The sequence below is a fragment of the Limanda limanda genome, chromosome 3, assembly GCF_963576545.1.
Source record: "Limanda limanda chromosome 3, fLimLim1.1, whole genome shotgun sequence".
NCBI classification, from domain to species: Eukaryota; Metazoa; Chordata; class Actinopteri; order Pleuronectiformes; family Pleuronectidae; genus Limanda; species Limanda limanda.
The window spans coordinates 4,726,351-4,753,470 of NC_083638.1; the positions used below are offsets into that span (position 1 = coordinate 4,726,351).

The window sequence follows — 27,120 nt, forward strand, 5'->3', positions numbered from 1 at the left end:
ATAGATCATATGCTCACATTACTCCATGATGGTTACCCCCCCCACTGATGGCGTTGAAGTCTCGTTATTTAGCCAGGCTAAATAGGCTACTTGTTTCTGTCACGTATTGTTTTTTTATTAACGAGTGAAACTGGATATTAACAAACACTGTGGTATGTAGTTCCTTTAATTTGGCCATCTATTAGTGTCGATATTGGATCTCATTTGCATGTAACTGTGCACTTTGCAATTTCCCAGTTTGTTACCTGTAGTCATTATGACAAGACTGTTGTGAACACTTTTATTTACTTTGGTTCTACTCATCATACTCAAAATGAAGATGTGAATAATGTGACATCTATGTGGCATCATGTTTGATCTAATTCTCACCGGTTCATAAGGTTTTTAGCTCTAAGCTTTAAACTCAGTATCCTTATAATAAAAGTTTATTGTCCTTAATTTGTAAATTTCCTTTGAGAGCATCTGTGGCAAACTAAACTTTATTAGAAAGAGCACTTCAAAATTCCGTTCCTGACCTTTTAATTGTAGCCACAACCCTTGAACACAAACAAACTCCACTCTGGCTAAAAATAGTTTTTTTAGAGATTTCTTCCATCTGCTTTTGTTTAAAAAAGAGGGAGAAGGTTAGCTGCTTTCTAATAGCCAGCTTGGACCCAGATGGAGAGCTGACCCTTTTGATTAGCCCTCTGTAGCAGAGGTTAGTTAGCAGTTAGCTTGTCCCAGTGGTAGGGGGTCACGTCTAATGAGAGGCGGATATCGAAATTCGATTAAGGTAAATGAGCCAGGAGCACAACCTCCAGTTTTCAAGGTAATTACTTCCTATTTCCTCCATCCTTTCCTATTTTTTTTTTTGAAACCCGGCTCAGTGAGACTGTCTCCAACAGGAGTGACCCTGTCTTCATTAAGGGTTGGCAGGGCCAGATGCACATGCACAAACAAACACACACACACGGCAAAGACATGGGAAGTGATCAATCTCCAGGTCCCCACGGTGTGAGACATGTCAGTAAAGTCTCAGGCTACGTCCATAACAATCCGTTCTCATTTGCAGACGTAAGTGTTTTGGCTCTGTATCCGTTTTAATCCCGGTTCCCATAGCCTTATTTAAAAGAATTAACAAAAAAAGTCACAACCCTATGTTCATTTTCATTTTTTAATAAAGCCTTTGTACAAACATTGGAAATATAATAAAATCTCTATAAAAATCTACCTGAGGTGAAAAGAAAAGGCAAATTCAAAACTAGGTCCTTGTGTAAATCTATTTACCTGACACTGTGATGGTTAGTTGCTCTCATCAGCTCGCATCAGGACGTATGAAAGTGATGCACTGTCCAAAGCAAACTAGAAGTTACTGCCATAATTTCATTTTTAGAAATGTCAACACAATGTTTGCCTGATATATAATACATTTCCCAAAAATATTGTCTATGACCCCAACTGAGCTGAGCACAAAGACACAGATGCAAACAGGCGTCACGCTCCTGCCCTGGTTTCTCCAGAGGTGAGACATGAGTTTGATTTGACAAGTGTCGGGGGCCTGTCGTCTCATTTCCATGATTTCCACACAGGGTGAGATTGTGCTTCGGTTAATGGTTAACGAGTCAGTTACAGGTGGGGGGGGGGGCTGCTTATCACCAACCCTTGCACAAATGCTAATCTGTAGAGCACAGCTTTTACACTGCCTGGTTTTGTCTGTGATGTCACTCTGCTTCATTTCCTCACAGTGATCTCCTTTGTGAAAAAAAAATTTGCATGTGAAGGTCATATTTCCATCTGGTTTGAGTGTGTGTATACGCAGTTTGATTCATTTACATCCCACACGTTTGTTGCCAACAGTTTGCAGTTCCCCTTTTCCCAAACAGTTAATTTCCAAGTAAAATGCTGCTTCCACCGGATTAAATGTTAATATTGTTGTTTTTTCTTTGTTGTCACTCTGAATATCTTTGGTGATCTAAATGCTTCACCTCAGACTCCTTTTCTTTCTTTTTTTTTTTTATGAACAAAATAATCAAAAGATCACTGAAAAAAAAGTGAAAAATACAGATAAAGTGATGAAATAACAGTTATAATATTTACTACCCATGGCTTGTTGCTTGTATAATTTCTGGCTGAATCTCTCCCTCTCTTCTCTGACCCAGCAGCAGCAGCCGCCGCCTCATAGTGCCTATCCAGCCTTCATGGTCAGTGTTCAGGGATGTTATGGGACATAGAGGCTACATCCACATTACTGCGTTTTAGTTTTACAACCCATCAGTGCCTATCTCCTAAAACTGAGAAGTTTGAAAGCGTTGTTGGCCCCATTTTAGTTTGAAATAAAGCTCCACCTAATTATCGGTTCGTGAATATTAATCCCTTATCTTACTTCTCACCGTGTGGTAACAGCCAACTGCAGAGTAGACAATCTACTCTCTGTTTTCACAGACACGCACATGTGCAGCGCATGCAAATGGGCATGGTCATGTTTTCAGACGTGCTAGTGGCGATTTATTTACGCTCAAGTGGTTGGAGATCCAAAACAGAAACGTATTAGTATGGATGTAGCCAGAGAAACTCTGTTGCATTGCTTGCTGGCAGCCTAACACACGTCTTTGTGAAGGGAGCTGATGATGCCCCTTGAAGACCACAACCTTGGGTGTGTTTGGGTTGTATTTTTGGCATCGTTGTGTGTTATCTGTCTTACTCGGGTGTCAAGACACGTGACAGGACGTTGCTTTAACCATCAAAACCCCCTGGTGTCAATCCGACTCGTGTCCTCAGACGAGTCAGCTTGGCGTTTAGCAGAAGGCGTTGTCTAATCTTTTTTTTTACGCCACGACTGAAGAGAACGTGTTTGAGTACTGCAGAAGACGAGTAGGTAACGTGAGGATCGTTGCCAGACTTATCGAGCCGGCGCGTGCCAGCTGGTTTGTGCCGCTGCTGTTGATGCTTGTTCCACCTGACAGTGGCGTTCTGCAGGGAGCCGGCTCCGCCTAGTTAACTTTAATTGCCTGTTTCCTGTGGAAGTTGCCTGAGCTGAAGCGGCATTTACACATAATGAAAAAAGATAAGTGTGAAAGGAAGCCAGCTCTTTATCCATGAATATTGAATTGGAAGCAATTTATTTTCTGAAATTTTCTCTACCCCCCCCCCCCAGCAGCCCACCCGCTACCTCCCTCTCCCTCTCCCCTTCCCTAGCCCCTCCTCCCTCCTCTCCTCAGCCATGGCTTGCTAATGAGGCTTCTTGATAATGATCCCTGCACGCTTTTCCTCATTAGGCACACTCAATAGGGACGTCCCTGCCTCAATCCCTTGCTCGCTCTCTCTTTCATTCTCTTGTTATTTTTTTTTTCCTGATTCTCCCGCTCCCCCCCCCCCCCCCCCCTCTCCTTCTTGTTCTGACTGCCCCCTTTCTCTCTCTTTCTCTCTCTCTCTCTCTTTCTATCTTTTTTGCTCGCTTTTCCTTTTTACACAACAAATAGGCTGCCGGGCACAACCAGCACAATATCGATTAACAATGCCGCCCCTCGGTTGCTTATATCCATTGTGCGATTTCAGGTCCAGCTCCACATAATGAGCTGACTGAGTAATGGCCAGCTGCTAAATAAACCTTTTAAATGTGCTAAGCCACTACATATAACCTTGTCTGGGTTTTTCCTCCCCCCTGTCGTGTAATGAATGTATGGATGAGGTTATTGAAGTTCTATCTAGCAAGCAGAATAGCAATCATGTTTTTCTCTCTTCTTTTTTTTTTAGAGAGGCAGTTGATGGATGTGCTAAGTGTTATTTAACCTTGTTTTAAAACACTTGCTTCCCTCTTGCCTGAGTGGCTATTTAACTCCTGTCTATCTACTCACTCCTCTCTGGTTGCCTCTCACGCAGATATTCATGGCCTCTTGGGAGGTGTGTGTGTGTGTGAGAGAGAGAGAGTGTGTGTCTGTGCTTAACAGCGTTTTGCTAGAAGAGTGGGCTATGCCTGCTTGCTTGGTTTTTCCAGAAGGTTTTGAGGTTTTCAAATATAGATCTATTGATTTGAAACGGTTCCAACTAGGATTGAGGCGCAGAGATTTGGGGGTAAAATGTTTCGTGTCTTTTCTGGCGACCAGGGGGGAGACATGTCGTCAAACATGGTTGTCACATGAAGGTCTTGTATCCTCAGACAGAGACAACAGGCAGTTTGTAGAGCAGCAGCGATGATGTGTGGCAGGGTTGTAGTGAGTGAGGTGTGATATGAGAAGAGAAAACACATCTGTCATGTAAACCTGGAGGCAGTGTTTCACAGGCTCGACACCGAGGAGCATTCATGTGCAGACGTTGGCTCAGAGCTGTGTCAGTGGACCAGACTTTTATTCAACTCACAGAATGAATCTACAGCAGTTTAAGTTATTTATTAACGTCTTATTCTTCACTGTGACAAAGACATGTGACCGTGCCCTCTGATGTGTGTTAATGATGTAAAGACAAATGCTAAAGATGATGAGAATGTGAGATAAATTAAAGACTAATACCAATTAACAAATGTATTCTACAGTTTCAGTCAATCCAGCATGTTGAAGCAGATGATAACTACACTGTTTATCTGCAGAGACAAACTGAATCGGTTCCTTCCCTCAGACAGTGACTGAGCTGGAACAGCATGTTGGGGAGGCGTCGTCATTCGGATATTATGCATAATCGCTTTGGCCGCGGACTAAATATTGTCAGATCCAGCTGTAACGCCGGAGCAGAGTGCGATCATTCACAGATTCTCTTCCCAGCCGACCCAATTGTCCTCTGTCTTGTCTCTTGTCTCTCTGCATTTGTCTGTAGCAGCAGCAGCTCCAGGCCCAGCACCTCTCTCACGCCGCCCACGGCCCCCCGATCCAGCTGCCCCCTCACCCCTCAGGCCTGCAGCCGCCTGGCATCCCCTCGGTGACAGGCGCTGGCTCCGGCCTGCTGGCTCTGGGAGCTCTTGGCAGTCAGGCCCACCTGCCTGTGAAGGATGAGAAGAACCACCACGACCTGGAGCACCGAGGTGAGGAGCACAGCCGGCCGCACAAACCGCCCCGGAGCATTTTCACTGCTGATTGTAGCTGCCAAGAACAGGTTCTACCAGCCAGACGCATTTATCATAAGAAACATGTCGCTGTATGTTTTAAAAACTAAGTGTTTGTGCACAGAATTACCGGGTGAGGAAATATTTATAAGGGTCATTTTATTTGGCTTTAATATATTATATTTTGATGTGAAAATAGTTTATACCAACATCACGAAACAGGAAAGATGGAAATTTTTAGATGTTTGCACACTGGAGGATAAACACATTTTAATAGCATGCAAAAATAAAGACAGTGTAGAACTGTTCAGTTTGGATGTTGATAGTAATGTTGGTCTAATTTAAAGGAGATTAAAATTACAACCTGTATCTGTATTTTTGTCATTAAATGTTATGGTACCAATTAGTGAGTCAACTTTTACACAGGAACTTGATGTTATTAATGGATTTATTAATAATTATATAGGCGACAATAGATTAAATGTAAGTAAAGATGATCTACTAAACCTTTCCCACTTTCTCACACGCCATCAGGTCTGCTGCTTTACAGAGAAACAACAATAAATGGTCTTGTTTGAGTCAGAATTCTTAGGATTATATCATTGATAAAGGAGTTTTTAGTATTTCATCACGTCTGCACTTGTAAATGTATATTTCTAAACGTGGACTTGGTGCCACAGTCTCTACCCAGACTTCCAGAGGTCAAGTTGTCCGTTCACCTGTTAAACTGAAAACCTGATAAAGATAACGTAATTGCGAACAATCACCAGGTTTTTACAACCTGTCAACCTAAAGCCAAAGTTCATAGACATATATAATGCATCAGTGTTTGTTAAGCATTAACAGTTATTTTATCACAACTTATGAACTTATAAAAGATTTAAAGTGGTACATTCAATGATGCTGAGCTGCACATATGAGAGCTTTGTGTTTCCTAAATAATACTTATGTGATTGAATCTCTCATAAGTGGGGACACTCGTACTAATTTGTGTTTTGCTTTTCTCCCTCCTGGACCCTCATCCTTTCACTCACCTCTGGCCATTCCTCTGAAAGAGCGCGAGTCGAGCACGGTACGTTGACTCTGCTTCTCCTGTGTGTGTGTCTTGACTTTGTCGGCCCCCCGGCTCTCTGTGTGTGTGGTGTACTTTACAGACCTCGGCTTCACTGCTCAGTAGAAATTAATGCTCTGTGCATAAGAACATACACATTTTTGTACTCCCGGGAGGTATAAGCTGACTGAAATCAAATCATTAAGTCTGGTCAAATAAGCCAGTGCCATCTAATCTTGGTGGAAACCGATTGCGATCACTGGGTGCGGATTAATAGTCGGCTACCTCCTTTAATTTCAGCACAATTAAAAACGACTTTGACTCCTTTTCTTTCTTCACCTCTGTAGAGGATTGACTGTTGCATGTGTCTGATACCGGACTCCTTTTCATCTCTTTATCTGCCTCTCTCCTTTTATTTAGCCTATATCTTTATTTTCTGCTCTCTCTTCTTATCTCTTCTCTTATCCTCTTCTGTCCCCCCCTGTCTCTCTCTCTCTCTCTCTCTCTCTCTTCCTTCTCATGTTAAAGTCCCTGTTTATTGGACTGGCTTAAAGCTCTCAGTTAGCTGGAGCAGAACGCTCTGTTGGATCTGCTCGACCAGATTGAGTTCCCATTGACTGGCCATCCTGAATAGGGCCACTCATGTCTGAAGGAAACCCAAACTCTCGTCTCGTATGGTGACGAGCGGCTGCCAATTCCACCTCACCTAATCTCTCCACCGCTGTCCCTCTCTCCCAGTGCACACACACACGCAGCGTCTTCCTGTCCTGTTGTCTCAGGTCATCTGATACCAACGCTGGAGACAAGTGCAGGGTTATTGAGTCCAGGCAGTCCTTTTAAAGGTCACAGGCGCAGATTCATAGTCGGGCTGTCATGAGGTCAGAGATCTTCTGTCCGTCGGGCGGCTTCGTCACATCGAGCTGCTCCAGAACGGTTCTTGTTGCTTTCTTTTCCACGACTGTAGCTGAGTAAATGTCAATGTTTTGACTCTGGAAGAACGGGGTGTGAAAATGGCAGAAAGCTGCGAGGCCAAGGCAGGGCCAGCTACTGAAGGGAGTGCTGTTAGTGTGTGTCTGTGTGTGTGTGTGTGTGCCACTTACTGCGCAACCACAGTGTGTTGTTTTTTTAATTTTGACTAGGGTTGCAAAGGGGCGGAAAGTTTCCGGTAAATTTCCGGAAACTTTCCACGGGAATATTAAGCTCGGGAATTTGGGAAATTTTGAAAAAAAAACAAAACTATGCAAATTAAACGCTGAGCAACTAAAACATCATTAAAAACTCTATTTTAAAGATGTATGGAATGCATCACACGCTGCACGTTGAGTTTCAACCCTCCACTGTGCATTCTTCCATCACATGCACAGATAATTCCCAGCATCCTTCACTCTACAGCAGGGCTATTGAGGCCTGCTGTAGACGATTCCAATTGTTTGGCTAACTTTTTATATCTCTGGCATTGCATTAGTGTTTTTTTACAAACTTTTTTCTCATCTTATTCTACAGAACAATGCCACGTGCACTCTCTCATGTGTGGAGACATTTCACCTCATCCAATGTAGAAGGAAAGGCTGTGTACATTTGCAAATACTGTGCAAAGACCTATGTTAAGAATGACACAACGATGCAGAAGCATATAGTCAAGTGCCCAATGTTTCCTCAGGGCTCAAATCAGCCTATGGCAAAACAAAATGTTTATATTTATGTCTGTTTATGACAAGGCAAATACAGTTTGTATATATTACCCACAACATTTCCAGTTTATTCCTGTGAATTCCCGTATATCCCATTAATTCCCATGGAAAGTTTCCAACTTTGAATATTCCCGGAATTTTGCAACCCTAATTGTGACTCTCCTTGGCTCGTGAAGTTTCTTTTAACGTCACACTTTCACTCAGACTTCATTCACACTACTACGTTTTAATTTGAAAATATTTTGGATATGTTTTACAATGATATTACTGCATGTGTAGGAGACGAGCTCTTGTTTAACCTGACAACCAAATGCTTCCTGTGTGAGCGAGTGGTCACATGATATGCATTCCCAGTAGGGGTGGGAATTGACAAAAATGTGACGATTCAATAGTATTGTGATATTTGGGCCACGATTCAATAGTATTGCGATTCTGCGATATGTTGCGATTCATGTCCCCCATATTATTCAAAGGCATTACAAAAAATGAGGAAAATAAGACTGCTCAACTCACTTCAAATGTCACATTTAATTCAGACAACATTGTCTTCTACACATTAACTGAAGTGCAAAAACTTTGTCCTTGAACATTCAGGACACAGGACCTTTGTAATTATTTTCTGAATAGGAGACCTCTCACATGAACACTGAGCTCCCAGCACATAACTTACAATTATTTAAATACAATTCAGTAACATCAAGCAGACATAATAGAGTAACATATACCTGAGAATAATCATATAAATAAGAGTCACCTAGAGCTTCAATCAAATTGAGAAAAATAAACAAATGTGTACTACTAGAGTCCAGTCCAGCTGGCTGCAAGGTCATGACCCAAAATGTTAAATTCATTTGGGAATATTGGCATTTTTGTTCAGAAAAAGGAGTTGGTCAACATGCTCAGATGTTAAAGTGCTCCTCTGGGCTGTTACATATATAATTGTAGATATTTTTCTTAAATATTGCAATACTTTGTGCTACAGTATCGATATAATCGCGGGCGCAAAATATCGCGATACTGAACAGAATCGATTTTTTTCCCCCACCACTAATTCCCAGTCATGTTGGGATTAAAACTGTTACTGGGCCAAAACGCTTGTGTGGACAGAGACTGTTTTGCAGTTGTGTGGATGAAGCATAAAACTATTCTTGTGGCTTTTTTCTTTTTAAGCCACAACAGCAGCTGAGCAATTGTCCATATTTTGAAGGAGTCCGTGTGGAAAGGGCAGAAAGCTTCTAGGTTGGCTGAGACCTTCAGGAGAAGTCTGACTCCCAGTGTGGAGGAGGCAGGGCCAGTTTCTGAAGGGGGTGCTATAAGTATGCCTGTGTGCCATTAACTGCCCAACCACAGTGTTTTTTTTAAATTTCTCTCCACTCTCCTTGGCTCAGGAGGTTGTTGCTTTTTCTAATGTCACCCTTTCACTCAGTTTTCAGGCTGCTGCCTTCCTCTTCTCGTCTTTCTCTTTCCGTTATTTGCAGCCAAGATGTCAGACATCTTCCTTTCCCCTCTTTTCACCACATCTCTCTGTCTCGGATGAAGGCAGGGATTTGTTGAGCTGCCCGACATTGTGGGCAGGTTTCAGGGTTTGCCTCCTGCCCCCCCCCCCGATCCCTGCCTGTTGGGCTGGTTGGCGGTGCCACCCGACCACACCAGTGCCCAGACTACAAAACCCCCCCGTTTGCTGTTTCTGAGATGGTGCCAGCCTATGCGGGCATTCCCACTGGTGGAGAGGACTCATTGCCACACTGCTACGCTCTCATTGCTTGCCAAGTTCCTTTCCTGTTTTTGCTCTCTTGTCTTTCTTCCTCTTTTTTTTTCTCATTTTCTCACTCTGCCTCTTTCATGGCTCTTTTCACCGCTGGCAACGTCCTCTTTGTGTCTTCACATTGCACTCTTGTCCAGTTTCCCTCAAAGGCGTCTTTCTGTCCTTCCTCTTCTTTATCCCAGTTGGTTTTCATGAACTTTTCTGTCAGTCATTTTAATGCCGTTTTGTCACTGACCTGCCACGGTGCTAACACACACACACACACACACACACACACACACACACACACACACAGTGACATATCTTGGTCTTTGTTGTTTTCGTTTACATGTTGTCTCGTTTAGTCAGGAATGAAAGCGGTTGTGTTACATGTTGCTTCGAGTGGGTCTGACCTTAGGCTCTACAACAGGATCCAATGTCACGTTTTTTCATTTATCTCTGTTTATATACACCAAATATCCCATGATGCACTGGGCTTCCACCTCACATCTTCTCTTATGTTCTGATCAATCTCTTTGCGGTAAACATCCGGGGTGTTTTGTCTCCAGTGGTGTACTGTGTGTGTGTGTGTGTGTGTGTGTGTGTGTGCTCAGCTGTCTCGTCTGTTTCCTACTTGCTCCACTGCCACGGTGGCAGCAGCGGGGCTAAGCCGTCCCAGAATCCTCTTCTGTCCGTTCCATCCTAAATCAGAACAGTTCAGTCTGGGAGCCTTGTACGTTTAGCTGTACAGTCAATATTGTCACTGCTCTGATAAAGGAAACGGCTCCAGAGTCGTATCTGGGCTTAAATGCACCAATTGTCAGTTCCTGGCTTTTCTGGTTTTTCTCAGGGTTCGTCACGTTTAAACCTCAAAACATTCACCTGACTGAAAGAAGACATGTCTGGACAGTGGCAGAACTGTGCTCTGTTATTTTTTTTAAGGCAACAAAGAGGTTTAATTACTTGCAAGTAGGGGTGGGAATTGGCAAAAATGTGACGATTCAATAGTATTGCGATATTTGGGCCACGATTCAATAGTATTGCGATTCTGCGATATATTGCGATAATGCAAGTATTGCGATTCATGTCCCCCATATTATTCAAAGGCATTACAAAAAATGAGGAAAATAAGACTGCTCAACTCACTTCAAATGTCACATTTAATTCTGTGAACAACATTGTCTTCTACACATTAACTGAAGTGCAAAAACTTTGTCCTTGAACATTCAGGACACAGGACCTTTGTAATTATTTTCTGAATAGGAGACCTCTCACATGAACGCTGAGCTCAATCATATAAATAAGAGTAACCTAGAGCTTCAATCAAATTGAGACCTGCAAGGTCATGACCCAAAAGTTTAATTCATTTGGGAATATTGGCATTTTTGTTCAGAAAAAGGAGTTGGTCAACCTGCTCAGATGTTAAAGTTCCTCTGGGCCGTTACTATATCTCCTGCAGTGGAGAACATCCTTTCCACATACACACTAGGTATCTTTTAAACTCTGAAACTCTCCTCGTCATGCTTTGCCAGCCAGGGGCTGTTACATATATAATTGTAAATAAATATTAAATATTGCAATACTTTGTGCTACAGTATCGATATAATCGCGGGCGCAAAATATCGCGATACTGAACAGAATCGATTTTTTTTCCCCCACCACTACTTTCTCACATTAACACGATGCAACACTCAGTCATGCTCATGGATGTTGAAGTGTGTCCCTGAACACTGCAGGGTTTTATATAGGAGTTAAATATAAAGCCGACTCTGGGAGCTGGACACTGATTGTGTGGTCTGTGTGTGTTGTTGTTGGCAGAATAACTCGGTGTCGCCGTCAGACAGCCTACGGGCCGCGAGCGAGAAGCACCGCAGCTCTTCAGATTACGGCCTCGACTCCAAGAAACGCAAAGTGGACGACAAGGACAACATGAGCAGATACGTGAGTGTTTACCTTCACTGGTTCCTTTGGTTTGAAGCTGATCCTGAGCATGTTTCTGTTTGTATCTTTAACTCGATTAACTCTGTAGCTTGATTAGGCCTCTCTTCAAATGTTATTTGAAATTATAAATATTTGGAAATAAGGGACCGGTAAAATATAGAATTTCCCAGTTTCAGGTTACGTCTGGTTACAGTATTTAAAGTAAATAAATAAACGCTACAGTCGGAAACATGTTACAGAAGCTGGGTTATATTCTCAGGGTTCGTACGGGCATGGAAAACCTGGAAAAGTCATGGGATTTTAAAATGTGTTTTTCCAGGCCTGGAAAAGTCATGGAAAAAAATAATCTTCCAAAAGTTTTGGAAAAGTCATGGAAATTTGTTATATTGATATTTTCATGTCGTTCATTTTTGGAATGGGCATAATTAATAGACGGTCGATTAAGACAATTTAATCGAATGCCCATCCCTAGTTCATTTACGCTGAGTTTTAAATAATTCATATGCTTTTAAAGAAATACGCTCAAAATATAGGCAGGCATACTTGGGTTTGTTTAGGTATACTATATGCCTTGGAATTCTCATTGTTAGTTTGATACTACATTTTTCACTTTTTCGTGTATACACCGAGATTTCACAAAATGTTCGGTCATGGAAATTTGGTTTAAAGTTATTGAAAAGTCATGGAAAAGTCATGGAAATCCATATGTCAAAATGTGTATGAACCCTGTATTCTGTAGCCTAATTTTGTACCACCGTTAGTGATCGACCAGGAAACTAAACCCTGTGACTCCTTCATTTCAGGACAGCGACGGAGACAAGAGTGACGACCTGGTGGTGGACGTGTCCAACGAGGTGAGACTCGGTCTGAACTGAGCCGTTCGGTCACATTCCAGCGTGAACGCCGCGTCGAAACCAAACACGGCTCTTTGTCGTTTGTCTGCAGAAACCTCAACGCTTTTCACAGCGCTGCCAAAAAAAAACTCTGTCACAATATTGGCTGTGTGCTCACTCGCTGTATTTCTTTTGCCGTTCATGCGGAAAGTAATAAGACAAAGAACACAAAGAGAAAAAGGGAGTGACAGGTGAATGAAAAGTGTGTGTGTGTGTGTGTGAGGGAGAGAACCAGCACGCATGAGTATATTTATCTGTGTTTGCACATGAGGCCCCAGTTTGTTTGACCCACATGTTACACGCCGGTGGCTTTCCTCTGCCCTCTGTTTGCTCAGTCCTGCTCTCCGTCTGTCTCGTTTAACTCTCTCTAGGACCCGGCCACCCCCCGAGCCAGCCCGGCCCACTCGCCTCCGGAGAACGGCCTCGATAAATCCCGGGGCCTGAAGAAGGACGCCGCCCCCAACAGCCCCGCCTCCGTCGCCTCTTCCGGCAGCACACCGTCCTCCAAAGCAAAGGACCACGCCCATGTGAGTGCACCGAAAGACAAGAGACGTGATGAAATAAGGAGGTGGAGGGGGGGTGATGGGTGAACTGACAGCCCTTCACACAGACGCCCACTGCACTTGACAAATGCCCTTTAGTCTAATACGCAGACGGCTTAGCAGTGGGCTGCTCTGAGGGGTCTTGAAGGGGCAGAGGGTGGGTGCACTCTCAGGAAATCAAACGCCGCGGCTCACTCCTCTCAATCTTCTTTATGGCTTACCCGATAAATGGTCATTTCTTCCTCGGCCCGAGGCTGTAAATAACCCAGAGACACAGCGGCAAGGGAGCTGCTGTCTCCTCCTCTTCCTCCATCTCATCTTCTCTCTCTCTCTCTCTCTCTCTCTCTCTCTCTCTCTCTCTCTCTCTCTCTCTCTCTCTCTCTCTCTCTCTCTCTCTCTCCATCCATCCCCCATTTTCTGTCAGACACTAAAGCTCTTACACACCAGGGCTGAAACAGTCTGCATGCATTGGTTCTACATAACGATTGAACTGCGGATTAGGATAGATTTACAGTCCGTATCAGCAGCCTTCAGCTCCCGTGGCACCCAGCGTGACTCGGTCCCTCCACCAGCTAAACCCTCGGGTCTCTAGCTTGATCTGCAGAGGAAGGAGATGGATTAATGATGAGAGGAGTGGTTGGGTCACCGTCCTGCTTGTCTAGCCACTCTTAACAAGCTTGACTTCTAAGTAAAGGTTTATACTTCTACCCCTGACGCACACACACACACACACACACACACACACACACACACACACACACACTCACCACAGCTGTAATGAAGTGTCAGTGTTAGATTGGATTACCTTGAGCCGTCCACTCAGATTGTCACTCTGGATTTTCCTGCCAGTAGGGACATTTTTTTTTTTTTTTTTAACGCTGACATGGATGCTGTTTGGTTTCCGTGTGTGTGGCTGAGAGCGTGGGAGGAAGTGAACTCGAGTGTTTGACGATGACGATACAAAACAAGGCTGCACACAAAGGCTTAAGAGCATCTTTCTGCTTTAGAACGACAAGTCGTCCACGCCGAGCCTGAAGTCCAACACGCCCACACCCAGGAACGAGGCGCCGACCCCAGGAACCAGCACCACTCCAGGACTCCGACCGCTAACGCTGGGCAAACCCCCCGGCATGGAGGCACTAAGTACGTAAACGCACATAATGTCCCTCAACACTGATTGATTGATTGACAAAAGACAGGGTTCCTACGGTCATGAAAAACCTGGAATAGTCATGGAATTTTTACAATGTGTATTTCCAGGCCTGGAAAAGTCCTGGAAAAAAATAAAAACCCCAAAAGTTTTGGAAAAGTCATGGAAATTTGTTATATTCATATTTTCATGTCGTTCATTTACGCTGAGTTTTAAATGATTAATATGCTTTTAAAGAAATACACTCAAAATATATGCAGGCATACGCTCTCAAACTAACTGAGCGTATGCGTAAGGTATACTGTACTATACTAGAATTCTCATTGCTAGTTTAAATACTACATTTTGTCACGTTCTCATGTATACACCGAGATTTCACAAAATGTTTGGACATGGAAATTTGGTTTAAAGTTGTTGAAAAGTCATGGAAATTTGTTATATTCATATTTTCATGTCGTTAATTTACAGTTTTAAATGATTCATATGCTTTTAAAGAAATACGCTCAAAATATAAGCAGGCATACGCTCTCAAACTAACTGAGTTAGTATGAGAGCGTAAGGTATACTGTATGCCTTAGAATTCTCATGGATAGTTTAAATACTACATTTTGTCACGTTCTCATGTATACACAGAGATTTCACAAAATGTTTGGACAAAGTTGTTGAAAAGTCATGGAAATCCATTGATCAAAATGTGTATGAACCCTGAAAAGAGTAAACAAAATAATTATCTTTCATGGAATTTCATGAAATAGAGTTAGGGTTAAAAATAAAGTTGCAGCCCTACCTCATTGTAATTAAGCATATTATATTATTTCTGAAGCTAAATTATGTGTCTTGTGTCTTTGGTGTTGTGTAGCTGCTCCCGCCCTGCGCACGCCGCTGTCCATCGCAGGTTCCTACGCCACGCCGTTTGGAATGATGAGTCATCACGAGATGAACGGGTCCCTCACCAGCCCCAGCGTGTACCCGGGTCTCATCTCGCCTCAGATGAGCGCTGCAGCTGCTGCCGCCTACGGACGCTCACCAATTGTAATTATTCTTCATTTTATGAATGAAAATGTTCATTTATTGTTTACATATCTTTCTAAATAGGTCTCTGCAATGATAAAAATGTAATGATCAGAAATTTCAACGTTAAAACATCTTAAATATGTTCAAATATTAGGTTTTGAATGTGTTTAGGTAGGTCTTAGCTACTCGGCTTGGCTCAGAGAGACTCGTAACTGAGGGTTATTAAAGGCTACTTCAACTTTTCTTCAATTATGCTCAAGTGTTAATAATTATCTGATAATTACTTGTACTTGACATAGATCTTTAATTTAATTTAATTTGACTTGAAAGCGTGTCACGTACAGTAAACGTGTTGTATATTCCACCTCCATCAGTTTGACTCAAAGCCGTCACCAGCATGTGTGTGAATTCTCCAGCGTGGTAAAGTACGAGTAGAATGACTTTGAGAAACTTTGGGTATTCATCGTGTATTTTTCCAGAACTCATTGTGAATATTTCCGCTCGGCTGGCTGCAGCATGTTGTGTAAACATAATGAGAGAACAAAGACGAGCCGAGCTCCTTTTACTTTGATGTTACTTCGTTAGCATTCTAAAAAGGCTTAAAGAAAAAAGAGAGACTCGCCCCCAAAATGCATCTGGTGCATGTTTGAAAATCTCCCAGGCTTTCATTAGCATTAGCAAGTGGGAAGTGGGAGCCTTGTGCAAAGCTTCCCTGTTTGCAATGAAGCTGAATTTGCACCTTTTTTGAAGGGATTCGCCTGGAAACGAGTGCTCCTCAGGGTGTTAGCTGCTTAAATGAGGCATAGTTTTCAATTTGAATATTGGTTTAGTCTAGTTTATCTTTGCAGGTTATTGACTGTTTAACTCTTGTTTCTCCGTGTGTGTGTGTGTGTGTGCAGCCGGGGTTTGACCCTCATTCTCACATGAGAGCTCCGGGCCTGCCAGCCAGCCTCACGTCTATTTCTGGAGGAAAACCGTGAGTCTTTGTTTTTTATTTGAAATGTGTGTTTAACTAAATTTTTATTAACAGATGACTTCAAACTAAACCTCTCTCTCTCTCTCCTTCCCTGTCCTCTGCAGAGCTTATTCTTTTCACGTGAGTGCAGATGGCCAGATGCAGCCCGTGCCCTTCCCTCCGGACGCCCTGGTGGGCCCGGGCATCCCGCGCCACGCTCGCCAGATCAACACGCTGAGCCACGGCGAGGTGGTGTGCGCTGTCACCATCAGCAACCCCACGCGTCACGTCTACACCGGCGGCAAGGGCTGTGTCAAGATCTGGGACATCAGCCAACCGGGCAGCAAGAGCCCAGTGTCCCAGCTCGACTGCCTGGTAACGAGATGTTATTGTTTGTTACGAGTCACGACACAAGAGAAGAGTCTTTTACATGTGTGTTATTACTGCAGCCGGACGTGATGTTCTCGTGTTTCATTAGATAGATAGATAGATAGATAGATAGATAGATAGATAGATAGATAGATAGATAGATAGATAGATAGATAACTTTATTCATCCCCGAAGGGAAATAAGTCGTCATAGCAGCCGGTATATTTGAATACAATAAAAAATACAATACAATAGAATAAAATAAAAAATATTGAGGTAGAAAGAATAAAAAAACAGAAACACAAGATAAATATGTAGATAAGCTGCAGTGGCAAGATGATGGTAATAGTACTGATGATATGATGGTAATGTTATTGTTTGACAGTATATAAATATAGTACAGTATATAATATAACATAATATATATTTATATATGATAGTACTTATACCAATATAATAGCAGTATATAGTAATAATGGCAGCAACAGTATATATAATAATAATAGACATGCGCAGCGCAGAGTGTCATTTCGGAAACATTTAGCTCGTCTTAAGAGAGAAGGTCATGGTCGAGGCGTTCTTTTCATAGCATTACAGTTTAAAATTTTATAGAAAATAAGGAGAAAACCTCATCTACGGACAAGTTTTCTTTGGACACATGTATAAATATGTGTATATAGACTTATATATACAAAGAATATACACAGAGTATGATATAATCTGATATATAGTAGAGGTATAAATATAAGTATTTGACTATACAATAGATAATATAATAAACTATGAGTGTAAGAATATGTAGACAGAGTGTGCAAAAGACAATATTATTGTATAAAATGATATATAATATCAATATGGTTTATATGAACACATATCACATATGATGTGAAGTAAGTGTTAATCCCCGTTAGACGACGGGGATTAACTCTTTTCTTGAGCGTCACATGTTGCCCGAGTCCACACTTCACCTCAGTTTCCCCCAGATCCCGGCAGATAGAGATGTAAATAATTCAGTTAAGTGTCTCACTGCTGCACTGAAATAATCCTTAGTGAGAGGGAAAAAAAGCCTGCTGAGTAATGATGCTCCGACTGGCCTACCCGGTCTGCTATTACCCAGCTCATTACTTCCTCCCAACTGTCTCCCATTGCTCATCCTGAGTCTGTGGCTTCATCCCGCTCCACTCGTCTGGCCTCCGACACCCTGAAGGTGTGTCCAGAGTGCAGCTGGCTCTCATGAAGCCATCAGGAGGCTGTTTTAATTCGACCCAGCGCTTCCACAGTCCTATTGATCTGTCTTCCCGCTCTTCTGGAGCCTGGCCAACAACTGCTGCCCCCCGTTCCCTCTTTCCCTGAATCTCTTGTTAGAGCTGACATCCTCATCTTCACTGTAACATGAAAGAGCTGCAGTCTGAAAAACTGCACACGATAAAAAGAGCAGTTCAAGAGACTTCAGTTGGTTTCAGACAGACACTGAACACTGGATAGTCTCCTGAGAATCTCTGGAGGGTCTGTGTGTGGGAACGCAGATGACTGAGTCAGTTGCTGGGGACGTTCTCCGGAGTTTCTCCTGCAAGATCCAGAGTCAAAAAACTCACATAGAGCAGGAGATCCTCAGGGAGATTCACAGGGAGAGAGTGGGTGTGTTGATGAGGTTTATAACATGTGACAGACACACAACTGAAAACAGAGAGAGGGTGAAAAGCACATAGAAGACGCAAAACAACAAAAACATGTGGTCACCCCCATAGACATATATAAAGACTAGATGTCTCGTTCGACGGAGCCGGACGTCACCACATGGCGGCCATCTTGCTACGGGCAGCTCGCTCACCCATAACATTGTGTTGGTAGTGGTAAATAACCATAACTTGCTCAATTTTCAACCGATTTTGAAACGGTTTGGTTTGTTATAAACGTCAGAGATGTAGATATGACACTGCATAGCCTACTTATGAATAATTATGTTATTTTCTAAAAAAAATAAATAATTTATGCAGTGTCATAACTACATCTCTGACGTTTAAAACAAACCAGACCGTTTCAAAATCGGTTGAAGATTGAGCAAGTTATGGTTATTTACCAACACAATGTTATGGGTGAGTGAGCTGCCCCGTAGCAAGATGGCCGCCATGTGGTGACGTCCGGCTCCGTTGGCCGGCAACGCAGACGAGACATCTAGTCTTTATATATGTCTATGCTCACCCCCCCTCACCTGAACACTGTCTGTCTGAAATCAGCTCTAGATGCACACAAGTATCCTGTTAATCTATTGGTTACACAATTGTAATTGAGTTTCTTCATGCAACTGTATCACACGAGAGAAAAACGTACAGGTAGATAAATCCGATCCACTCCTCCTGACAGCGCTCGTCCTTTTTGTTTCCCCTGCAGAACAGAGACAATTACATCCGCTCGTGCAAGCTGCTGCCTGACGGCCGCACCCTGATCGTGGGGGGGGAGGCCAGCACGCTGACCATCTGGGACCTGGCCTCACAGACGCCACGCATCAAGGCCGAGCTCACTTCCTCCGCTCCGGCCTGCTACGCCCTGGCCATCAGCCCCGACGCCAAGGTCTGCTTCTCCTGCTGCTCCGATGGGAACATCGCGGTGTGGGACCTCCACAACCAGACCCTCGTCAGGTCAGTGCCGAGCACAGATTACTTGATTTTAAAAGTAACTAAGTTAGATTACAAGTTACTTTATTAGTTACATTCAGCAGCTGCCGACAACACCCCCGCCGCCTCAACATAAAAATAACAACCGGTTTTGCCAACACTCACATTATTAGAAGTGCATTTTTAACAGTAATGTACACAACAACAACGTATAACGTATCTCCTGACATTTAAAGTTGAACTTAAAAACTATTTCCTGAAAAAATACATGTTTTTATTAAAATGAAATAAAGACAGTCTTTCTTGACTTCACTTAACATAAATACTTGTTTTTCTAAATGTTTATGTATGTTTATGTTTGGATTTGACGTATGTTCAGTAAAACACTGTGTTGAAGGAGCGTTCCGTTATATCCTGAGGGTCAGTGAAGGGGTCGGGGTGGGACCTGTGACTGTTTGGACCAATAGGATGGGGTTGTTGGGAATGTCAGGCCCTCATTGGCTGGTTGTGTTGGGGATCGGGGGGGCAATGAGGAAGTGAAGGGTTGTTGATGTGTGCGAGTGACGGAAGATGATAATAAAAGTAACAAATAGTAGACAAAATAGTAACGCACAGTGAATTGGACGAGTAACTTTAATCTGATTACTGGTTTGGAAATAGTAGCGCGTTATTTTACTCGTTACAGAAAAAAGGGTTCATATTAGAGTAACGCGTTACTAAGTAGTGCGTTACCGGCATCACTGGTGCCGAGCAACCAGGAGTCTGGATCCACGTTTCGGGATTAAAACATTTGCCCACCGACGTGAGATGTAAGAGTTTGAGAAGGTTTCCTGCCCTGCTCCTGACCTCCATGTTTGATGTTGTGTTACTCCAGGCAGTTCCAGGGCCACACAGACGGAGCCAGCTGCATCGACATCTCCCACGACGGGACCAAGCTGTGGACCGGAGGCCTGGACAACACCGTGCGCTCCTGGGACCTGAGGGAGGGACGGCAGCTCCAACAACACGACTTTACCTCACAGGTAGAGGAGGAGAGAGAGTCAGACAAACATGTTACCCACCACAAAGTGGACCAACATACAACACACATTCAGTCCAACTGTAGCTGCTACAGTGTCTGTTTCTTTCAGCAGTTTTACAAAAACAACAGACACAGACAGAAATACATTTCCTATGATTAGGGTTGCAAAATTCTGGGAATATTCAAAGTTGGGAACTTTCCATGGGAATTAATGGGAATTAACGGGAATTAACGGAAATAAACTGGAAATGTTGTGGGTAATTTATACTTACTGTATTTACCTTGTCATATACAGACATAAATATAAACATTTTGTTTTGTCAAAGGCTGATTTGAGCCCTGAGGAAACTTTGGGCACTTGACTATATGCTTCTGCATCGTTGTGTCATTTTTAACATAGGTCTTTGCACAGTATTTGCAAATGTACACAGCCTTTCCTTCTACATTGGATGGGGTGAAATGTCTCCACACATGAGATAGTGCACGTGGCATTGTTCTGTAGAATAAGATGAGAATAAAGTTTGTAAAAAAACGCTAATGCAATGCCAGAGATATAAATAGTTAGCCAAACAATTGGAATCGTCTGTAAACATATTTTACAATTGATGGATAAATGAATGGAAATAGTCTAGATGAACAATCCTCAATCAGCATGCATATATATTTTCCCAGTAATATCATTGAAACTTACCTGACTAGTCCTGCACTCTACAGCAGGCCTCAATAGCCCTGCTGTAGAGTGAAGCATGCTGGGAGTTATCTGTGCATGTGATGGAAGAATGCACAGTGGAGGCTTGAAACTCAACGTTCCATACATCTTTAAAATAGAGTTTTGAATGATGTTTTTATTGCTCACAGTTTAATTTCCGTATTTTTTTTTTTTTCAAAATTCCCAAAATTCCCGAGCTTAACTTCCCATGGAAAGTTTCCGCCCCTTTTTAAACCCTACCTATGATGCATTAATTGACCTTTGGTTGTGTTAAGATGATGAAACACTGTAAACACTTGTTGAAAGATTCGGTTTCCTGGTTGCAGATCTTCTCTCTCGGCTACTGTCCCACCGGAGAGTGGCTGGCTGTCGGCATGGAGAGCAGCAACGTGGAAGTGCTTCATCACACCAAGCCCGACAAGTATCAGCTGCACCTGCACGAGAGCTGCGTCCTCTCACTCAAGTTCGCCTACTGTGGTGAGTAGCAGGGACACACACACACACACACACACTTGTCTTAATGCATTCACGAGCAGGAGGAACACAGGTTTGATTCCTGCTGGATAAGAGGGTTTTTCTCTGGTTTTTGATGGGAATTCAAAAAGCCTCTGCTGGAGAGTTTGGCTGAATTCCGGCATCGATTCAATGTGTTGTTGATATTCAAGGTTGTCCCGTGAGGATTTTGTCTATTTGTCTTTTCCACATCAGGTCAAAAGTTTCCTGGAATCGACACGTGACCAGATTATACAGTTCTGTTGCTGTTTTGACTTGGAAGTTATGACCTTTCCAGGAATTAAGAGCGTTTATTCTAGGGCTGAACGATTTGGGAAAATAATCTAATTGCGATTTTTTTCCCCCCAATATTGTGATTGCGATTTAATATGCGATTTTTTTTATTTTATCCTCTTTTTTTTCCAAACAAAACGTAATGAATGATTTAAATATGACCAACACAATATTAGATACGTTTAGTGTAAAATATTCTTCCAAATTATAGGTTACTGCTCCCAAGTCAGTAACATTTCACACAACTTAAACATAGAATTTGCCTCTACTATACTTTGAAATATTTTGTAAAATCAAAGTAAATAAAGTTATAAATTCAAAAACGGAGAAATGCAAACAGTACAACTGCATGTATGAACAGTTTCCTGAAGCTAATGAAATGGTCCCACTCCTCAGACTGTGATTTTTAACCCTTTCGAACACAAGTCACGTTACAGGCCGAGCGATTATTTTATCGCAAATGCAATTAATCGTTCAGCCCTAGTTTATTCCTATGGTTTATTCACATTAGGAGACATTAATATTACACAGTTATTACCCGTATTACATATGTTGCCATTTACGGCAAAATCCAGTATTTGTTTGACTAAATATCTAAACCTGTGGATTTTGGGGCAAAACTGAAATGATTGAATTTCAGTTTTGAGACTTTCAGACGAAGTTAAGGAAATAAAGTAGGTGTGAAAGATTGCCTGAATAAATAAGAAATATGGACTTTGTAGGAGTCCATTAATACTCAGGTGGGTGGTGGTTGTGTTGGATTAAAATCCCCCCCGCTTTCCTGAAATGTCCCTGAGGCCTGTGTGGTGGTCAGATGTTTGAAGTGTAGATGAGCACGAGCTGTAGCTCCTGTGTTTGACTGTTTCTATCGGTTGCTGTCGGTTCTGCTGCTTAATGAGAGAACGACAGTTTGTGTAGAAGCTGAACGGACTCACACATCCAGTGACTCGTTTAATCACTTCCACAGTGACAAGGTTTTTAAATGCTGCTCTTGTACAGTTTATAAATCGCTCATAATTCAGTTGTGTGCGTGAACGAGGAGGATGTTACTCTAGGAACATGCACGTTCACTTCCTGTTCGGTTGAGATCATTGTGTGTGTTGTGTCTCAGTTGAGATAATTGTGTGTGTTGTATCTCAGTTGAGATCATTGTGTGTGTGTGTTGTGTCTCCGTTTAGATCAGTGTGTTTGTTGTATCTCAGTCGAGATCAGTGTGTGTGTTGTATCTCAGTCGAGAGCATTGTATGTTTTGTATCTCAGTTGAGATCATTGTGTGTGTTGTGTCTCAGTTGAGATCAGTGTGTGTGTGTTGTATCTCAGTGGAGATCATTGTGTGTGTGTTGTATCTCAGTTGATATCAGTGTGTGTGTTGTATCTCCGTTCAGATCAGTGTGTGTGTGTTGTATCTCAGTTGAGATCAGTGTTTGTGTTGTATCTCAGTTGAGATCATTGTGTGTGTTGTATCTCAGTTGAGATCAGTGTGTGTGTGTTGTATCTCAGTTGAGATCATTGTGTGTGTGTTGTATCTCAGTTGATATCAGTGTGTGTGTTGTATCTCCGTTCAGATCAGTGTGTGTGTGTTGTATCTCAGTTGAGATCAGTGTTTGTGTTGTATCTCAGTTGAGATCATTGTGTGTGTTGTATCTCAGTTGAGATCAGTGTGTGTGTGTTGTATCTCAGTTGAGATCAGTGTGTGTGTGTTGTATCTCCATTTAGATCATTGTGTGTGTTGTGTCTCCGTTGAGATCGTTGTGTGTGTTGTATCTCAGTTGAGATCATTGTGTGTTGTATCTCAGTTGAGATCAGTGTGTGTGTGTTGTAGCTCAGTTGAGATCAGTGTGTGTTGTATCTCCGTTAAGTTCATTGTGTGTGTTGTGTCTTCGTTGAGATCGTTTTGTGTGTGTGTGTGTGTGTGTGTGTGTTGGGCAGAGCAGCTGGTTATAAATTTAAAGTTCAGACAATTGAAGTTTTACAATCGCCTCAGTGACATTTATCAACAGAAATGTCAGTTTTAATTTCCCCCTCGGCTCGGTCTCATGTCTCCACCGCCGCACAACTTGTTCATTCAATCGGCGCCGGCGCTTTCATCAGAGCTCAGTGTCGCTAATTAAATCATTACCAACTCGACGGTCGGGTAATTAATAAGACAGTGATTTAAGTAATCATCAGAGTGTAAATGTGTGAGTCTCCTTTTTATCATGTGCTTTTTATTGATTGTTAATGGGATGGCATTTTACCACCTTTAGTTTTTATGGCCATTGAAGAGGTTATTACAGAATCACATGTCCATCATGTCTCAGGTGGATGAGGATGTTCCTCACTCGACCTGTGTGTGTGTGTCTGTGTGTGTGTGTGTAGCAGCACATGTGTTTAGATTATATTGTCGTGACATTTGTTTCTCTGTTTGCAGGTAAATGGTTTGTGAGCACAGGGAAGGACAATCTGCTGAATGCATGGAGGACTCCTTATGGTGCCAGCATATTCCAGGTGACTACGATAATCACACACACACACGCACACACACACACACACTTAACTCAAACTATGTGTGCGCTGAGACAGATTTATTTTCGATTAATAAAACATGCTTCAGATTCATGACAGTATAAAGAAAAAACTTCTAACCATAACGAGATGAGAAGACATTTATAAATGTGTAATAACCTGACGCACAATGGGAGGATTTAATGAGTTGTGTGTTTCCTCCCCCCCCCGCAGTCGAAGGAGTCGTCCTCCGTCCTGAGCTGTGACATCTCAGCAGACGACAAATACATCGTGACCGGATCCGGAGACAAGAAGGCCACGGTCTACGAGGTGATCTACTGAAGAGAAGCATCGGCTGCTCGGCTCCAGCACTTCTACTGAGATGACTTTAGGTTTTTTCTCCAGGCCGAGACGAACTGAGGATCTAAACCGGTGGAAATCAATGGATCTGTCGACCTAAGGATGTTTATGCCGGAGAGAAGTGAACCTTTTTTGTGTCCTTTTGTTTTGGAGGGTTTCCTTTTTTTCCTCTGAGAATATTTGGGCGCGACCCCGTGAAGCAGCGCTTCATCTGGAGAACCTTCCTCAGACATCGTGTGAAAAGTGTAAATATCGGATTAAATAAAAGACATTTTATATATATTATAAGAATATATATTTTCATGTCCTGGGTGTACTTGTGATGATTTTTTTGGCCCTCTCTCTCTCTCTCTGTGACGCCGGGGAGAGCAGAACCGACAGTAGACTAGAACTTTTTAAACAACGTTAACTCTTTTGATTTTCTTAAAGCACATTCTCTGGGCTGAACTTTTTCACAAATCAAACAGAGGGGGCGTGAAACATGAACCAGGACATTTTGTGGAGATTTTTTCAAAATGGCCTTTCGTCACTCCATAATCTCTGACATGGAGCCCCCCCCGACTCAGGCAGAGCCTCGGCTGGTTTGGACCACTGTGGGACAGAGTGGAAAAGAGATGGATGTAAATTTAATTCATATATATAAAGACCTTTTTAAAGTGTACTGCTCTGTCTGTGCTATCTTTCTCTGTTTGTTTTACCTTGTTAGATGATGGGAGATGGGGGACTATCATGTTTAGCCTAACCCTTGGACCTCAGTTGGCAGGAGATTCACTGCTGCAGGCACAAACTGAATGACAATGTGCTTTTTGCTAACTTGACGTAATACAGATGTTGAATTGCACCATTGATTTCTTGGCTACAGACTTAACTCAAACAGTCCAATCTGCACTATTGGAATCCTTCTGCCCTTCGGTATCTTATCGTTATTCCTGGAATATGTTTGGCTGGTCGTGATGGGGAGGTCGTGACATTTGTCCTGATTACACGCAGAGATCAGTCTGTCTTAATAAAACTGTTCAGTGCCTGTAAATGCTCTTGAGGACGGAGGGAGTGGCACTTCATGTGAACTGGAGAAAAACACACCATGAGTGAAAGTGTCCTCGGTGTTGACGTTTAACGACGACAGTGAATAATTCTGGTTTCTACACTGTGCTCCGGATCAAGTCAGCATCTCCAACAAGATAACAAACAGGGCGAAATGCGCTCTTCCCTCTGAGTCACACCAAAGTATGTAGCAAATGCTGTCAGCACTGAAAAAGAAATGTACAGTTGTTGATAAATAAATAAAACTGTTTTTGTAGAATGGCCCATGTCCTTGTGATTGACCAACTGCTGATTTTGTTGTGAAGTTCTTCAGTTAAGCATTTGTTTGACCTGAAGCTGCTCAGACCTGCACTGAACTCCAGATCATCACCTGAAGTGATGCAGATAGAACATGATGATCTGAGTCAGCTGCTTCGGACTAATACAACAAATGTAAATCTCTCAGGATGAAGTGGAAACAGATGTTAGCTCCAGTAACCAGTGCGGTTTCCGTCATTTTTCTTTCCAATCTTAAGATTTCACGTTGGAGAAGCCAACAAAGTGTTTGGGGAGTTCACTGTGACCATTTGTCCACCAAGTTCTGACCCGGTTTATCCTTGAGTGAACATTTGTGCCAGATGTAATGAAATTCTGTAAATATATCACTTCACAACAATGTGGGGCAATTGAATGTTTGTATCAAATTTTAAGATCTATTTAAGGGAAACATAAAACATGTTTTTTGAGGCCACTGTGACTTTGACCTTTTGGCTAACAAAACCAAATCAGTTAATCCTCGAGAGTTTTTATTTAAGATGTTTCCCTCAAGGCTGCTTGATATATATCGTCTTCATAAGAAAGGAACAAATGTTGGTATGCAGCGATGAACTAGAGAACAACCTGGAAACATAAAGTCTCCTTCCAGGAGGCAGGAGAACAGAAACACTCCAGTGAACGTTGTTGATGTTGTTGTGATGCTTCTGACCAGAGTCTCCTGCTGTGTTCTTCATATGTGAAAACTCAAAGTCTGTACAAGGGGGGTCTTTCTCTGGAGTTTCATGTCCGAAACTGGTTATGAAGAAAGATCAGTGCAGGTTTGAGTTTAAGCAACGGAAGGGGAACAATCAAGGTAGTTTCCTAGATTAAAGTGAAATGATTTACTTTTTTGCAGATAATCACATGAGATGTTTGATCCCAACTAGGGTTGCAAAATTCCGGGAATATTCAAAGTTGGAAACTTTCCATGGGAATTAACGGGAATTAACAGGAATTTACGGGAATTAACGGGAATAAACGGGAATATACGGGAATAAACTGGAAATGTTGTGGTTAATTTATACTAACTGTGTTTACCTTGTCATATACAGACATAAATATAAACATTTTGTTGTGTCATAGGCTGATTTGAGCCCTGAGGAAACTTTGGGCACTTGACTATATGCTTCTGCATCGTTGTGTCATTCTTAACATAGGTCTTTGCACAGTATTTGCAAATGTACACAGCCTTTCCTTCTACATTGGATGGGGTGAAATGTCTCCACACATGAGAGAGTGCACGTGGCATTGTTCTGTAGAATAAGATGAGAAAAAAGTTTGTAAAAAAACACTAATGCAATGCCAGAGATATAAATAGTTAGCAAAACAATTGGAATCGTATGTAAACATATTTTACAATTGATGGATAAATGAATGGAAATAGGCTAGATGAACAGATGAACAATCCTCAATCAGCATGCTAATATATTTTCCCCAGTAATATCA

At 42.4% G+C, this 27,120-nt stretch overlaps 1 protein-coding gene across 9 annotated transcripts in view; it reads left to right on the plus strand.

Annotated features, from left to right (window-relative positions):
- Window positions 1-25,639, plus strand: part of tle3b (TLE family member 3, transcriptional corepressor b) — a 37,679-nt gene extending 12,040 nt beyond the window's left edge. For 2 of the 9 annotated variants that reach the window (XM_061067750.1, XM_061067754.1), the window contains exons 8-22: window positions 2,139-2,180; window positions 4,786-4,990; window positions 6,067-6,083; window positions 11,316-11,438; window positions 12,242-12,292; window positions 12,703-12,858; window positions 13,881-14,016; window positions 14,883-15,055; window positions 15,937-16,013; window positions 16,118-16,367; window positions 18,753-19,000; window positions 19,851-19,998; window positions 21,033-21,183; window positions 23,903-23,979; window positions 24,211-25,639. In XM_061067750.1, coding sequence (XP_060923733.1) covers window positions 2,139-2,180; window positions 4,786-4,990; window positions 6,067-6,083; window positions 11,316-11,438; window positions 12,242-12,292; window positions 12,703-12,858; window positions 13,881-14,016; window positions 14,883-15,055; window positions 15,937-16,013; window positions 16,118-16,367; window positions 18,753-19,000; window positions 19,851-19,998; window positions 21,033-21,183; window positions 23,903-23,979; window positions 24,211-24,318 — 1,962 coding nt within the window. In that variant the 3' untranslated portion in view covers window positions 24,319-25,639. The remainder of the gene's footprint in view (window positions 1-2,138; window positions 2,181-4,785; window positions 4,991-6,066; window positions 6,084-11,315; window positions 11,439-12,241; window positions 12,293-12,702; window positions 12,859-13,880; window positions 14,017-14,882; window positions 15,056-15,936; window positions 16,014-16,117; window positions 16,368-18,752; window positions 19,001-19,850; window positions 19,999-21,032; window positions 21,184-23,902; window positions 23,980-24,210) is intronic. The other 7 variants (XM_061067751.1, XM_061067755.1, XM_061067756.1 and 4 more) reach the window with 5 other exon arrangements.
- Window positions 25,640-27,120: the final 1,481 nt, after the last annotated feature.